The 16,881-nt window shown below is 35.4% G+C and overlaps 1 protein-coding gene across 3 annotated transcripts in view; it reads right to left on the bottom strand.

Moving 5' to 3' along the window:
* Positions 1 to 16,881, bottom strand: part of Sec24b (SEC24 homolog B, COPII coat complex component) — a 71,320-nt gene that overhangs the window by 15,829 nt on the left and 38,610 nt on the right. For all 3 annotated transcript variants that reach the window (XM_020177137.2, XM_020177139.2, XM_020177142.2), the window contains 7 exons: positions 11,151 to 11,335; positions 8,772 to 8,874; positions 6,731 to 6,857; positions 6,038 to 6,147; positions 4,305 to 4,417; positions 498 to 616; positions 130 to 185 (listed from right to left, as the gene is read on the bottom strand). In XM_020177137.2, coding sequence (XP_020032726.2) covers positions 130 to 185; positions 498 to 616; positions 4,305 to 4,417; positions 6,038 to 6,147; positions 6,731 to 6,857; positions 8,772 to 8,874; positions 11,151 to 11,335 — 813 coding nt within the window. The remainder of the gene's footprint in view (positions 1 to 129; positions 186 to 497; positions 617 to 4,304; positions 4,418 to 6,037; positions 6,148 to 6,730; positions 6,858 to 8,771; positions 8,875 to 11,150; positions 11,336 to 16,881) is intronic.

The raw sequence follows: 16,881 nt of genomic DNA, 5'->3' as shown, positions 1-16,881 counted from the left end.
GTCACTGCATCTCTGGGGCCTATAATCTGAGGACTCAATAGCTATATCAAGTAAACAAGTGTTAATAACTAGTAAGCAGATGAAATTACAGAAACACTTTGGTATTTTGAGAAAATAAATCAATCTTACCTCTTTACTTTCAAATAGATTCACAAGTAAACTATCCGGTGTAGGTAGAAAAACATCTACAGGGAAAACATACGTTTTAATCAACAAATCAATTCAAGAGAATATAATAAGTAGGAAAATTTTAGATCTTATTAGATCATACATATAGTATGTATTATAACATTGCCTTATTAAATATATACTCTACATATTATACATACATGTGTACTATACATGCAGGTGTAAAACTCAGAATCAAGTGCTTCCAATAAAATAATTATTTTAAAACAAACGCTAAAGCACAGAAATTATGCTCACAGCGTGTGACCAAATGTATTGCAGCTCCATTCCAGAGTGTGAGTTAGACTTTAATCCTCCTCAGTGCTTACCATCTATATCAGACACAATCAACATCTGAGGCTGGGACAATCCTTCTTGCAAATTGTAGAAATGAACAGTACTATCAAATGTCATGAATCCTATTCTTGTTCGTGAATCTCCAGGAAGCCTAAAGATAAAAATGGCAATTTTAAATTCAAAGTAACATATTTCAGGAAAGAATGAAAGTATACACATATACTTTACAGAAAAATTATCTCTTATCTAAACCAATATACAACATAGGCAAGTGAGGATGAAATAATTCATTTTCAAATGAAACCACTTGTATATTTAGAATTCATACACTGAAAATTGAACTATATCAGTATTCAAATAATAAACCGTGGCAAGAATTGAGGGGGTAAGAAAAATAGAGGGGTAAATATCAAAATACATTATATATATGCATAGAAATGTTATGAAGAAACCCCTACTATGTACAGTTTAATATACTCCAATGAAAAAGGAACTGAAAAATAAACCAAAACAAAAAATGAAATTATTTAAAAAAGTTAAAGATTTCTTGTGAAACATACTCTTTTAGGTAAAAAAATGCTCATAATTTTAGTTCCAGTATTATAACAGTAGATCCTTTTTAAGCCTTCTAAGGGCAGATTGATGAATACTTTTCAAAGATTGGCTATAATGAAAGTCCCATTTTAATATGTAAAATTTTAAAAACACATTTATGAACATTGAAACATTTGTCTATAACCAATCTTTAAAAATTTCTTAGAACAGCTTTCTTTCTTTTTAAAAAATTTTTTTTGGCAGTACTGGGGTTTGAACTCAGAGCCTTGCACTTGCTAGAAAACCCTCTACCAGGTGAGTCATGTACTCAGTCCTAGAACTCAGTTTTCAAAGTCAAGGCCACAGTATAAAAAAGAAATTACCAGCCAGGCACTGGTAGCTCACTTGTAATCCTAGCTACTTTGGAGATGAGATAAGAAGGACTGTGGTTCCAGGCAAACTAGGCAAAAAAGTTTGAGACCTCATCTCAATGAAAAAAAGCTGGGCATGGTGGCACACACTTGTCATCACAGCAATGAGAGGAAGTGTAAAATAGGAGGATCACAGTCCAGGCCAGTCTGGGCAAAAAAGTGAGACCCTATCTCCAGAACAACCAGAGCAAAAAGGACTGAGGATATGACTCAAGTGGTACAGCATCTGCCTGCTAAGTTTGAGGCCCTGAGTTCAAACCCCAAAACAACCAATAAAAAAAAAAATCATTTCATTGCCTGTCAAGCTTTCCATATTAATATCTTACACAAGTATATTTCAAAATACCACGTTAACTTTAGTTATGTAGTTTCATTGTTTTACAAGATGCCAAACTAGAATGTGCATCAAAGCAAGAAGCATTATTACTAATAAGGATGATCTCATCAGGCTGCTCAAATGCAGTGCATGAAGTAAGTGAAAAGCATTTCAGAGAACATAATATGAGTTTTCAGTTTACTAATACTGGTCACAGTTTATGATGCTTCTACAGACTAATCTCCACCTCTTTGATCACTGTATATGAGGGTCATCAGTTAGGAGTAGATCAAACTATCCTGAATTGAGGTGGAACTGCTTCAGCATCAAACTTTCCTTTCTCAGTGGTCTCCAGAGCCCTTTCCAAAACTTATTATATTGTCGCTATGCTATCACCTTTATGAATTTTGTTTTTACTTCCTAATGCTTCTATTTTTTGCTGTAATCAAATACAATTATTTTTCATGACTATTTCCAATTTCCAATTTTATCCTTTTGTCTTTGCAATCTCTTCAATTTATAAATAGTCACTCATCTTTGTCTGCATAGCTTCGATCTGGGGTCGTAGCCTCCTACCATTCTATCTAATGGTATCATCAGAGGACTGATGCAACAGGGGGATGGAATGGGTGCTTGTTCTGTCCACTCCAGGAACACATCTGGTATTACAGCCCCTCTGGGAGCATTATAGGACCTCCAGTATTAAAGCTGAGTTCAGGAAGACCGTGGTTTGAGGATAGCCCAGGCATAGTCTGACAGACCCTGGATCCAAAATAATCAGAGCAAAATGAACTGGAGACATAGCTCAAGCAGTAGAGCACCTGCTTTGTGGGTGTGAAGCCCTGAGTTCAAACCTCAATCCCACCAAAAAAAAAAAAAAAAGAGAGAGAGAAAGAGATTAGAAATGTGGACTTCTATTGCCGTATTTCTGAAGTGAACACTTATAACTAAGTAAGAGAAAATACTTTAAAGATAAAAACTGAATTATTAACAAATATGAAAAGCAAATCTTTCAGTATCTCTGGATTTTTAGAAACTTAACATCTTAATATTACCAGCTTCATTTATAAGCCAGCACTCGTATGGATTGTCAAGCTCAAAATCCTGCTCAAGAAGATGGGGGAGAAGCCTTTGGAATCACCCATAGTCCTTGATGAGACACAGCATTTTTAAATAACCACGCCACTCCTCTATAGGGTCATGTCTCTTGTTGATATTGGACAACTTTACGGCAATTTCGAAGGATCATTTTTAAAGCTAGTTGAGAAAGTCCTTCATGATTAACACTCATAGAAACACAGGAATGAAGAGCCAGAATAAGCCACCCATCTTACCCTCTTCTTCTATTCCACAGCACAGCTCACTGCCACTGTGCCATTACGCACAGCTCAGTTTAATTTTCTTTTCTTTTCTTGGCAATACTTAGGTTTGAACTTGGGGCCTTGTGCTTGCTAGGCAGGTGCTTTACCACTTGAGCCACACCTCCAGCCCTTTTTGCTTTAGTCATTTTTCAGATAGAGCCCTGTGCTTTATTGCCTTGGAGCTGACATCAGATCATGATCCTCCTATTTATACCTCCTGTGTGGCTGGGATTACAGATATGACTGCCACACCAGGCTTGTTTGTTAAGACGGAATTTCACTAACTTTTTGCCAGGGCTGACACTGAACCATGATGTTCCTGATCTTTGCCCTTTGCCTGGCTCAGAGCTTAGGTTCTGACTTTCTAAAATATTTAGCACAAAATCAGTTCCTTTCTTCCCTTTCTTCAACTCATTCTCTCACTGTACAATTAAAAGCAGCTTAAAAAAAAACAAAACCCTTGCTTGGGCATAAATTATAGCTAGACTTCTCTTCTACATTTTTAAAACTTGTTCTTTATTTAAATCAACATAAAACTATATGTATCTATAGTGTACAACATGATGTTTTGAAATGTATATACACACATATAATATGCATATTGTGGAATGACTAAATCTAGCTAATAAACAATGTAAGTTTCTGTAATTAGAACATCTCAAATCTACTTAGTATTTGTCAAGAATACAATATATTAACTATTGTCACTATTTTGTACAAGACCTCTAGAATGTACTCAGCCTGCCTATCTAAAATTTTGTATTCTTTGACAAACACCTCCCTATCCACCCCGTTCCTCATTACCCCATGTAGTATTTATCTTTCAGTTCCTCGCTTATGTCACTTAACACAATCTTCTTCAGATTCAGCCATCTTTGAGAACAGTCTCCAGATTCCTGATACCCAGACCAACGCAAGCATGTCTGGGCCCCAGGGCTTGAGCTAAGTCAGAGGGATGATCAGACCAGACCTAAATTCCTTACTAAATGTTAAAACTTTTATGATTTTATGAATCAAATACTAAGTCATTAAATCATAACAACTCAAGTAACAGGATCCTTATTCTATGGTAAAAAGTTTATAGATAAGTATTTCCAAATTTAACAAAAACCCCTAAGTCCATAAATTGCCTAAACACTTCACATTTATATATATTTATATACATAAATATACTATGAGTAAAAAAAAAATTCTTACTTGTCTAAGTTTTCTAACAGTGACTGGCACAAAATTGTCAAATATCCAGCTTCCACTGCGTTGTGAGACACATCTAAGACAAACAAGTAAACTGCAGGTTGAGGAGGACGAAGCTGAAAGGAATAAAAATAATGTGACTCATTTAGCAGGGGTGATTTATTCTTTTTATAAACTATTACAACTGGCTATTTGTTGGGTATATTGTACCAGAAATACACAAACAGATTGCTCTTTTATAAGCTTATATGCTAAAGAAAATGGCATTCCTTTCTTTGTTTTTCTTGCAAAGTTTGTTGTGGTTAAGCACAATAAGGCAGCTGGAATAGTTAAGAAGATGCATTAAATATTTTCCAGGTAAAGAATGTTGGCTAAGATATCTTTTAAAGAAAAAGCAGGGGGCTAGAGTGGCTTAAGCACTACAAGCACCTGCTTAGCAAGCGTGAAGCCCTGAGTTCAAACTCCAGTGCCGCCAAAAAAAAAAAAAAAAAAGAAAGTTTACTGTAAAGAAAAAGCAGTCTGCTTTATTATTTAATACTAAACTGTCTAAATACTCAGGTGTACTTTCCACATTCCTAAAAATATTTAATTTTAAAATTTTAGTTTCTTTTTATCTTTTTACAATTTTTTTTTTCGTTTATTCATATGTGCATACAATATTTGGGTCATTTCTCCCCCCTACCCCCCACCCCCTTCCCTCTCCCCACCCCACCCCCTCGCTTCCAGGCAGAAACTGCTTTGTCCTTATCGCTAATTTTGTTGAAGACAGAGTATAAACAATAGTAAGAAGGACAAAGCATTTTTGCTAGTTGAGATAAGGATAGCTGTACAGGAAGATTCCCAGCACTGCTTTCATGTACATATGTGTTACATTTTAAGTTGATTCTTCTCGAACTGACCTTTTGAAAAAGTCCTTTTTGGTTAGAGATATTACTGGCATATTTGTGGGTGAAACTCCAGGGTAGGTGAGGGGAAAGGGAAAAGAGTAGACTGGGGAAATAAATTAAATATATTTCAAAAATGCTGATTTATGTTGAAGCTCGGGAATGGGTAAAGGAGCATTTATTATGTCATTTTCTCTTCTTTGGAGTATGCGTGAAAATTCCTGTCATGGAAAATAATAAAAATATATATGTAGTCTTTTTTGGGGGGTGGGGAGTGGGGGGGGCTGTGGATCAAACCCAGGCCCTCAAACATGTCAGGAAAAGCATTCTTCCTCTGAGCTACACCCTCAGCCCATAAAATAAGTCATAAAGGTAAGAAGTTGAGAGTAAGTGATCAAGAGAAAGTTTACTATAGTTAATATGGAAATAGACATGGCAAATGTAGTTCAACATAGGCCAAATTAAGACACAAGAGACCATAAAAACTACAAAATAAAAGATGGGCCAAGCACCAGGAGGTGACTTCACATCAGTTGTTCCTGTCCACCTTCCTCTAGTAGCAGCACTTTGCATTTTTGCAGACCACCAAGATTAGATGGACACAGAAGAAAAACAATTATACGTATACTAAAAATCAGAAAATATAACAAAGAATATAAGCAGAACATAAGTCAAAGATCTTTTTCTTCATTTTATTTTTTTGTGACACAGTACCATTATGTAGTCCAGGCTGGACTTGCACTTTCAATTCTGCTGTCTCTGCCTCAACATGTGGGTAAGAATTCACTTAACAGAAAACTACAATGACAAATACCATTGTTTCCCAGGACTAATTTAGCACTGAATAATTACCATGTAATCTGAGGAAGCAATGAACTCCACAGTTGAATTCTGAACTTCTGGTCGTTTATGAGGCTCTCCATAAGATCGTGTAAGGGGGTTATACATAAATTCTTCAGGAACTAGGTAAGAGGTAGGAGTTCCGAACAAATTTAGTAACATAAATACAATTAAACAGCTTTGTCATCAATATTTATGAGGTTTACCAACAGTCTGAATATTTAACAATAAAAACAAATCCCTTAACCTTCTTTAAAACTCAAAACAGAAGGATAAAAAACTCATTTTCTGAAATCATGTGGGAAAACCAGGACACAGGTAGCCTTGCTTCTTAGATTTCTGTCCTATTTATTAAATCACATGACACAGAAAAAAATTCAAAGAAACACAAATCTGAAAGAAATTATAATAAAGAGACCCAAGACACAGACTGAGTCTACATAAACATACACAAACGGAAAACAGTCTTACATATGAAGTGCAAGAGTTCACCTGAGTGACCATCCCTGTTTCTTTTATGAATATTCTTTTACTTTGTCCTCACTGTCACTTTCCTCATTGCTAAAATGAAGGTCTGTATTCTCTCCATTGAAAATGGCATGAAAGTTGTTTTTAAAGCAACAAGGAGAGAAACTGAGTAATGACAAAGGTGTAAGGAAACATGGAAAACAACATTAACACTTATTTTAAGGGTCTGGAGCTCACCATCATTAACTCTGTAGCACAAGTTACACTTCCATCTGCGCTGATCAATGAAGGACACGAAAGGGTTGATATATGTTCGACAAGATCGGCACCTCACAATGGTATTTGATGTTATCACTGGTAATTGCTGGGAAAGAAAATAAATACGTTGTAACAATAAAAGGAATCTCAGGGAAAAACAGAAAAGAAACCATAGATGTATTTCCGTGTGGTTTTATATCGAAACGTACTAATTAAATCCAGTGAAGTGCTGAGCAACACAAGCAGCTATCAAGTTTTCTTCCTCTTTTGTCACAAAGTTTAAGACAACACAACAAAGTCACATAAAATCTAAGAAAAGTCACTAGCTGACAAGAAAGCATGGTTGGCCAAGAAAATAAGGTAAGCTAGAGTTCATCAACTAGACTCAAGAGACAACAGTGAGAGCGACCCATACAGCACAGAAGAATGCCTTGTCTGTGCTGACTGTACCAGGTACTAGGCTATCAGGTGCTGACAGACAACAATAGCAGTCCCCATGGGATCTGAGTCAAACACAATGTGCCTTTGAAAAAATACATCTCTATTCAAGGTAGAAAAAAAATTTAAGTATGAAAAAAGATTAAGAGGTCATATATTATTCTATATCTTTGAATTAGCCAGTTACCATTTTAGTGTACTTCTTTTTAGTTTTAAAAATTCTACACATTAACATTATCTTTGGGTTTAATTTTATCCACATATGCTATTTTTATTACACAAGGAACTACATCAGGAAATGTAATTAACTAAAAATGAAAAAATACAAATTTCCTCAGGATTCTATTCCTCATGGGAAAAGATGGTGGGGTGATTTCACCAATGTACAATATAATCCTATTTGGAATTGAAACAATGAATCCCCCCCATACAAGGAATATACCTTAAAAAAAAAATATATAAGGTCTGGCAGTGTGGCTCAAGTGGCAGAACGCGTGCCTAGCAAGCGTAAGGTCCTGAGCTCAAACTCCAGTACAGCAAAAAAAAAAAAAAAATCTAATTCCAGAGTGCATCTGTTTGCAGTGCATATATTTCCAGAAGGTATCATTTATGGAATCTGTAGAAAAACTCTCACCTATAGATACAGAACAGTAACTGTCTTAATTAAAGTTAAAGGTTGTTATTGTATTACAGGTGACTAAACAGTATCTACTGAAGGAATATATGGTACTTATAGCATATTATAATTATTTTATTTTCTATTCCCTTTGATCCTTTCAATATACATCCCAGTAGGGGAAGTAAACTCTATTAGGAAGCTTAATGACCTCTGTGTCTTAGCATCTCACATGAGAGCTTGGCAATAAATATTTTTGGATGACTGAGAACGAAAGCTGTAGCAACAGGAGGGGTAGAAAACAAAAGTAGTAAAAAAGTATGAGAAAGGAAAGCAACTTATGGAGCATGAATAAAACTGTTTTTCTGAAATTAAAAAAAAAGTAGTTTAAATACAACATATCTACAAGAAATGCCCGAAGGATGTGTAAAAATCTAGCAAACTAGGTATTAAACCAAATAAATAATATACAATTTAAGAATGTTTTAATTCAACAGTCTTGAATTCAGACTTTCTCTACTGTTACAAAGGTTATTTAACTTGGAACAATCGGACAATTTTCCCTGCATCATTGTTTAATAAAGGACTCCTAAAGTTTATACATCTGCTAGGGTTGTTCCAACTGCTAATCTTCCAAAAGGAGCCTCAGACGTTATCACTTATAGAAAACTTCTGCTACTGTATCCAGATCTTACTAATTACATGTATTAATTATCCTGCATATAATTGTTTTTACATTTTAATCATCTTGTACTACCAGTGCATAAGTCAGGGCCTACTACCAGATGCTCAGAAAATGTTTGCTGACTTGAATTTCACAGAAATGCTTAGGTTCCAAATAAAACAAGATGAACTTTTTTGATCATCAGCACCGCAAAAAATAAATAAAAGAAAAAAATTCTAGAAGACATAAAACCTTGCACATAAGCACATCAGTACCCAAAATATTTTAAAATGTTACTTTACCGTTAGGTCTCTAAAGGGATGTAACAACAATCCTAAAGGAAGCTTAGCTTTATTCAGTAAAGCCTGTGTCTGTGGAATATTTGTCAAAGTACATCGAAACGAACTGCAAAAAAACACAAACACAGAATACATTAGCTATCAGAATAAATACACTGAGTTAGAACAATTAAGAACATCTGACAAGTGAAAATCATTTTGGCATGTTATTGTAACTTTAAGCAGGAAGGTCCTAATTACTTGCATCAGGCATACATGTAAGAGATGTCAAAAGACCTAAATCAAGGACTCCATGATTTTGTGATGGAAAAGTACAACACACTCAGGAAAAACAATGACTCCATTATGAGTAGCCTGTGGGACATGAACCGCAGGCAGTAGAACACATGAGTGACAGGCATACTTCTTTTGCCTCTAATCATGCTGCTCCTGCCTTCCTGCCCCCTTTTTACCCACTGAGCTCCCAGTCTTCACACAGGACTCATCAAAAAAGTCATCCCTTTTTGGAAGCCTCCTCACCTCCTGACTCCCCACATCACAAGGAATACTTATCTCTCTGAGCTCTGAGGTATGTTTATGCTTCTGTGCTATACATCAGTCTGATTTGCTTTGGTCAGCTGAGTACCTTGTCTGCCTGTTCCCTTGAGGACAGAGATCATCTTGTTCCTGAGTCTTCCTAACACGGTTTCTCTCATAGTGAGCGCTCACAACTTATGAAGTTGTAAGTTAAGGTCAAAGGAGAAAGAATCAATAAAGGAGAAGGTAAAGCACTAACAAGCAGAAGCACTGGGAATGAAGAAAGATGTTTTCAGAGGCAGGGTTAACCTATGTCTCTTAAAGGGGCATAGGGGATCTATTTACTCCAGGCTGAGTGCTGTTCTCTCACTTCATTCAGATGTCTACTCAAATGCTAATTCCTTGGAAAAACCTGTACAGACTCAACCAAAAATAGTCACCCTCTACTCTCATTCCCTACTCCAATTTACTTTTCTTCACAGTAATACTCTGACACTGTATTATATACCTGAGTGCTGGGATTACAGACATGTCCTTTCCTTAGTTACTGATGGGTGGGTGTTGATGGTAGTGTGGTGGAAGAAGGGAAATGCTCAAAGAAGTTTCACTTCCTACATTCTGTATTTGCACTCCATTTAAGATTTTGATCAAAAAGGAGGCGTTTTCAGGTTTCCCTCCAAAAGATAGATCCAAAAGCTGGAAGCCTTAAGAAAACATTGACTCTAAAGAAGAGTACTAATTTTCCTAATGCAAGGAAGAAGATCATGTTCCGAGAATCAGAGTTTACTTTGTGAGAAAAAGAAACTCCAAGAGGACAAGGTCTAACAGAAAGCATGTGAGCACAGAGGTATAACTTATTCTTAGGACAGAAAGGTACTGAGTGCATAAGAGCATAAGAGCAAAGAACACCTCTGTGAGATAAGTACAGAACTGCACCAGGGCTTGGCGGCACCAGATGCAGTCTGACAGATATGTGTCTCTAGCAGGTGAGAAAATTCTCAAAAGTCTAAATTCAGGCTGGATGTACAACTTGGGGGTTAATGAAGTTCACATTCTATACTCAGTGGGGAAAGAAAATCCAGAGAAACTATCTAAACCTATTCTTGGGTTTATGTAAGTGCTGTTTGTCTTTTTTTAAGCAACACCTAAGGAAGGTAATAAACAACAGGCATCTAATCTTACTTAAAAGATTTAAGAAGTTAGTATTGGTAAAAAGGTGAGGAAAAAGATATTTTAAAAATGAAAAATTATAGTTAGGTCTGGGTTCTTAAAACCCTTCATTCAAAGAGAAATAATCTCTTTAGCATTAGGTGATAGAGGAATGGAACAGGGTTGGGATGAAGATGGGAAGAGAGACAGATAATCTAAACTGAATATTACAGCTACTTGTATACAAACTGAAATAGAAACATCTACATAAACAAAAGCTCCAATAGAAATTAATCCATATTATTTTACCTTTTTGTTTGTTTGTTTTTAGTGGGACTGGGGTTTGAACTCAGGGCTTCACACTTGCAAAGCAGGTGCTCTACTGCTTGAGTCATGCCTCCAGTCCATTTTACACTGGTTATTTTGTGAGACAGGGTCTCACAAACTATTTGCCTGAGCTGGCCTTGAACTGAGATCCTCCTGATCTCAGCCTCCAAAGTAGCTAGAATTCCAGGTGTAAACCAGGCTTTTTTTTTTTTTTTGGTGGGCGGTAGGTCATGATAGTGGGGTGTGAACTCAGGGCATTCATGCTTGCTACGCAGATGCTCTACCACTTGAGCCATTCTACTAGCCCACTTTCACTATTTTTGAAATACATACAATATTTTCATCAAAGTACATTACTTAAGAAAGATTCCAAAATAACTGAATACCTACTCTGGGCTACAGTTTAACTTTTTGAGTTCTAAATTCAAGTTAGGTACAGGAGCCCAAACCGGAGTCATGGGTAAAATATTCCTCTCCTGAGTGAGGTTGACAGGTCTCAGGCTTTCCGGTTGGGGAGAACTCTGAAGACTCAATCCTCCTAGACTGGAAGATAGCTGGTTCACACCAGAGTATTGCTGAAAGGGAAATTCAAAATAAGTCAAAACAAAATCTCAATAACAAATGTGAATACAATTTTCTATACTAGATAGAGAATTTCAATATAAAGTAAAATCAGTATAGTAAGAACATTTAAATTTTGCTTAGTAACACAGCAGTCAACTTAAAAGCATACTTGAAAAACCAGCAAAAATACTGAATAAATTTACATCTTATTAGTAAGGTTAAATCTAACAACAAAATGTCAGCAACAATACTGTTTATCATCAAGAACATGGTTTCCTTGAATATATATAGTTCATACTCCAAAGGCAGGATAAGTGCTTAATTACTTTCAAATTTTATCAGCTATCAATTTCCAGACTAATGACTTGATGCCTAAGAAACGCATAGTGATGTTCAGTGAATTTTGCTTTACTTATTTTTTTGGTTCCCTAGGTTATACTTTACTATAACTATGCATTCATGGATTTTTCTTTTTTAAACTGAACAGGTTTAATGAATTACTACCACTACTTATTTGATGTTGAAACATTCAATCGTTGCCTGGTAAGAGTCCATTCAAGGTGACCCCTGTGCAATTTAATTTTGTTATTTACTTGTTTATTGTGCAGTGCTAGGGATTGAACCCAAGGCCTGGGGCATGCTAGCTAAGCAAGTGCTCTACTCCTGAGCTACAACCCCAGCTCCCAGTGACTTTATAATGTGACCCTATTTGGCCTTTCTGGCATGGCATTTTGTACCCTTCTTCCCCTAGAACTAGAACCAGTAATTTATCCAAGAAGGAATTTTTGCTCCTTTTAAATAAAGATGGTATCTAGAAACCAAAATCTTTGGTGATAAGGGTGCTCATTGCTAGTGTGCTGTTACTACTTTCTGGCTTTTAGAATAGGTAGAAATACAACACATACACTGAATGAAAGGAAAAAATGAGTTAGTACTGATTTTCCAATTAGCACAAGGACAATAGTTTTACTTGGATGCTACACCTGCATCTCTCTTGTCATTTGCTGAGTATTTCGACTCTAATGGTAACAGCCTGATAACTGTCCTTCAGTACCCATAGTGGATTAGACCTCGTGGATCTGCAGATGCTCCAATTCCATGTACGGAATGGGACATTTGTACATCACTTACACAGATCCTCCTATATACTTTAAATCATCTATAGATTACTTATAGAACTTAATACAATAAAATGCTATGTACGTAGTTATGCTGTATCATTCAGGGAATAATGACAAGAAAAAAAGTCCATATATGTTCAGTATAAATGCAATTTTTTCCTTAAGTATTTTCAACCCATGGATGGGTGCATTTGTTTTATTCTATAATATATTTCATTTCAAATAACACCCCTAACTATAAATGTAAAATTATGAAATTAAATGCATGGTTTTTGTAGTTCTTTTTTTGTCTTTAGATACATGCCCCCAAGAGGTAAAAAGTACTGGGTTTTAAGTCAGCTAGAACAATATTTTGTCAGTATCAGAATGTACCAAGAAACAGATTCATTTGTTTTGTTCTTAATCTTTAAGGATTGCTCTTTATCTTTTTGGTTTAATATTTTTTTGTTTAAACATAGCATTTATGTTAATTTTAATGTTAAAACTTTTCAATAAAGTATATTCAGAGATATTTTACTTCACTTTTGACCTATGGTTAACTATTTTATTAGTCTTTCATTTATAATAATTTCATGAAAATCACTATTTTTCCACTCATTCTGAAATAAAGAATTCAGGTTATGGTCATCTGGAATAGATGATAAAGCCACTAGGTAAAAACTTAAAGAGAAAATTTAAGACAAACTGATCAGGAGTTCACCACATGAACCATTCATCAATGAACTGCTCATCAATGAGACAATCTCATCACTCATCAGTGAGACAATCAGCTATCATTATGAGATACACATCACCAGAATAGATCATAATTTGGCCTATGTAAATAAACACATGAAGTAATAAACCTGAATATAACCAAGCCATGAGATTTAATTTCCAATCTATAGAAATCGAAACTATTATTTAATTGCAAGTTAAATAACACAAGGAAGCCATGAACCACATTCAGAATGTGAGACATTCTGTACGATAATAGGCCCAGTTTTACCATTCGATCAAAGGTTTGAAAAAAAAAAGAAAGGAGTGAAGGTTTTTCTTTTTTTTGGCAGCACTGGGGTTTGAACTCAGGGCCTCACACTTGCTAGGGAGATGTTCTACCACTTAAGCCACCTTGCCAGCCCTTTTTTGTGGTAGGTTTTTTTGAGATAGGGTCTCAAGAACTATTTGCCTGGGGCTGGCTTCAAACTACAATCCTCCTGATCTCTGCCTCCTGAGTAGTTAGGAGTAGGCATGAGCAACTGGTACCTGGCTAGTGAAGGTTTGTTTTACATTGAGAATTATGATACATAAATATAATTAGTAAGTAATTCTTGGATACTCATTTGTATAAACCGAGTATAAAAAGACATTTCTAAAATAATTGGGGAAATCTGGACATGCACAGTTTTTAATGACACTTGGCAATTATTGGTTTTGTTGGCTATGATATGGTGATATTTTGGTTTTGTGTTTCAAGAAATGTCCCTGACCCTAATTAGCTTCAAAATCCTCAGCAACAAAAGGAAGTGGGGAGATAGATGATGAAACAAGCATAGCAAAATGTTGACGGTAATTGAAGCTGATGAGATCAAGGAAAAAACAACCAGATAATAAAAAGTTTTCCTGCCTCGTAAGTATGAAGCCCTGAGTTCAAACCCCAGTACCACCACCAAAAAATAAAAAAATAAGAAAATTAAAAGTTTTCAGTAGAACTCTAAAGGAAGAAGGGAAAATGATCACATGGGTCAATCACATGAAATGGAAAACCCCAAAACAAATGCAAGTTGATAAAAATTTGGGATATTCGATTAGGGACAAAAGATAAGATTACCTAATAAGTGACAATGAACTAAAGCCTAACCATTTGATATTTCCTATAAATAAAATTTAGATGGATTAAAGATGCAAAACTGAAATCATCAAAGAACTAAAAAGAAATATATGGAATATTTTCTTAATTTAAGGTTGACAATACTTATTAAAGGACACGAGGGTAAGAAGAAACTATAACATGACTATACAAAATTTAAACATTTTTCCAGGCTTGTGGAGTGGCACAAGCAGTAAGAGTGTCTGCCTAGCAAGCATGAGGTCCTGAGTTCAAACCTCAGTGCCACCAATAAAAAAAAGTTTAAACATTTCTCCAAAGAATACCATTAAAATTAAATGTCAAGATGGTAAAAAAAATTATCATAAATATTAGAAAAAGGTTTACCCTTATTACAGATTATAGAGAACAATGATAGAAGAATATGAGCAGGAATTTCAGTAAAAGAACACAATGAGTAATGATTATAAAAAAAATCTCTGCTTATACAAAATAATTCTTGCATGCTTGCTTCAGCAGCACATATACACATGTAATATAATCTGGGTGTACTTAGTTATATAGAGAAGTGGGCAGTCATATACGCTTCCACTTGGTAAGTTACTTCTCCACAACTGATCACCAACCACTGATCAACTTGACTTCTGGGTTACTATTGGGCATTTTAACTTAATATGGTCAACCTGATTCCTATCCCTACTCCTCCCTTTAACCTCCACCCATCGTTGTACCAAAAAACTAGGAGTCGTTCTATATGTATTCCTTTCTCTCATCCACCACATCCAATCCATCAGCATGTCAACTCAGCCTTTCTACCCACCTTCCACTACCACTGCTGAAACCACCTCATTATGAGGCACAACCATCTACTTCCTATATTATGGAAAAGTTTCTGTTTGTCTCCCTGCTTCTATTTTTCTTTTCAATTTTCTTTTTTTGGCAGTACTGTAGTTTGGACTGAGGGCCTTGCCCTTCGTAGACAGGCACTCTACCACTTGAGCCACACCCTCAGCCCTTCCCTAATTGTACTTTCAAACATTCGAATATGTAATCAATTCTTCACATAGCATCCAAAATAATTCTCTAAAATGTAACTTAGATGACATCCCATTATATTACATCTCCAATGTCTGCTCCTTGCACTTGGGGTAAGATGAAAGCTTCTCTATGGTCCTTCTCTAGCTCTCTGATCTAATTTAACCCTACTACCTTTCCCACTGCTAACCGAGTTTCAGTCACACTGTCACTTTATCCCTGGAACACATCAAACTTCCTCTTTGCTCCTTAAGTCCTTGGTCTTAAGGATTTTTCCATGCCAGTCTTGTTTTGTCTTTCAGATCTTAACTGAAGCATAACTTTTATAATGAGGGCTTCTCTGATCACTTACTCCATATTTCTACCCCACAAGTTTTTTCAATTGTCTTATTTATTCTACTTTTAACTATTTGGATTATCTCAGAAATGTACTGTCACCTTGGCCTTGCTTGCCTGGAACAGTGCTGCCACGTAGCAAGAACTCAATAAATGTTCATTAAGTATAGACAAATTCTAATATTATTAAATTAGGTGCTCTATTACTAATTCTATTTACAGAAATGTCACCTAAGGAAATAATGAAAAAAATGAGCAAAGGGGAGTGAGTGTGTGTGTGTGTGTATATGTGTGTGTGTGTATGCTCATGCTTTTTTTGGCATTAATTTATGCCCACAAACTGGAAGAATGGTTGACTATAAGACATATAGCTGTCAAAATAATGAACATACAGCAATACAGAAAGGTTTCTTCTTATACTGTTAATGAAATTAAAAATTACCAAAGCAATATCCATATTTAAACTTATTTTGTTTAAATAAGTCACCTGGATGATTGGTTTCCATACTGGCTTTTCCTTCAAGATGCAAAGCAAGGACAGACTCCAAAGTATTGCTGTTTATTTCTTGACAGAAGGAATACTGGTTGATACTTCCAGCCTTTAATTTATCTATATTTTCTATAATTATCATGCACCAAGGCTTCTTTAAGCTACATAACATTAGTGTCAGGTTTTCCACATATTTAGTAAAAATATGTTTCTACTTTTAATTTTTGTTCTTACATATCTACATTTTTTTTGACTTTCAATCTTTTTTTGTTGTTTTTATGGTACTGAGGTTTGAACTCAGGGCCTCATGCTTGCAAGGCAAGGACTCTACCACATGAGCTACTCCACCAGCCCTACTTTCAATCTTGAAAAAGAAATCTGAAATTTTTTTTTTCCTTCTTCAAAGACCAACTTTTGGTGCTTCCCACTACTTAAATAATATCAAATTAAATCGCTACAAAGAAAGCCCTTATATTTCAGAACAATCCACCAACGTTGAACAACATACAATGTTTAAAGCATTTCAACAGTTTTACAGAAGGCTGCTTAAAGTTAAGGTACGATATCTTTATCCTTCTAACTAGTACTTCAAAAATCAATTGCCTCTTCAAAAATCAGTTTGATATTGTTAATCTTAGATGAAAAGCAACAATCTCTCTAAACACATAGGTAAAAATAAACATGCAGGTCCTAGCAGTCTGCTTAAATCATAGCTCTTCTACTAGCCCTGAAACAGTAGTGTCCAAAAGCTATTTTAAATTCAGACTG

This window comes from Castor canadensis, chromosome 9, assembly GCF_047511655.1.
Source record: "Castor canadensis chromosome 9, mCasCan1.hap1v2, whole genome shotgun sequence".
Classification (NCBI taxonomy): domain Eukaryota; kingdom Metazoa; phylum Chordata; class Mammalia; order Rodentia; family Castoridae; genus Castor; species Castor canadensis.
Note: the sequence above shows the minus strand (reverse complement) of the source record. Positions and strands in the feature narration are given on the sequence as shown.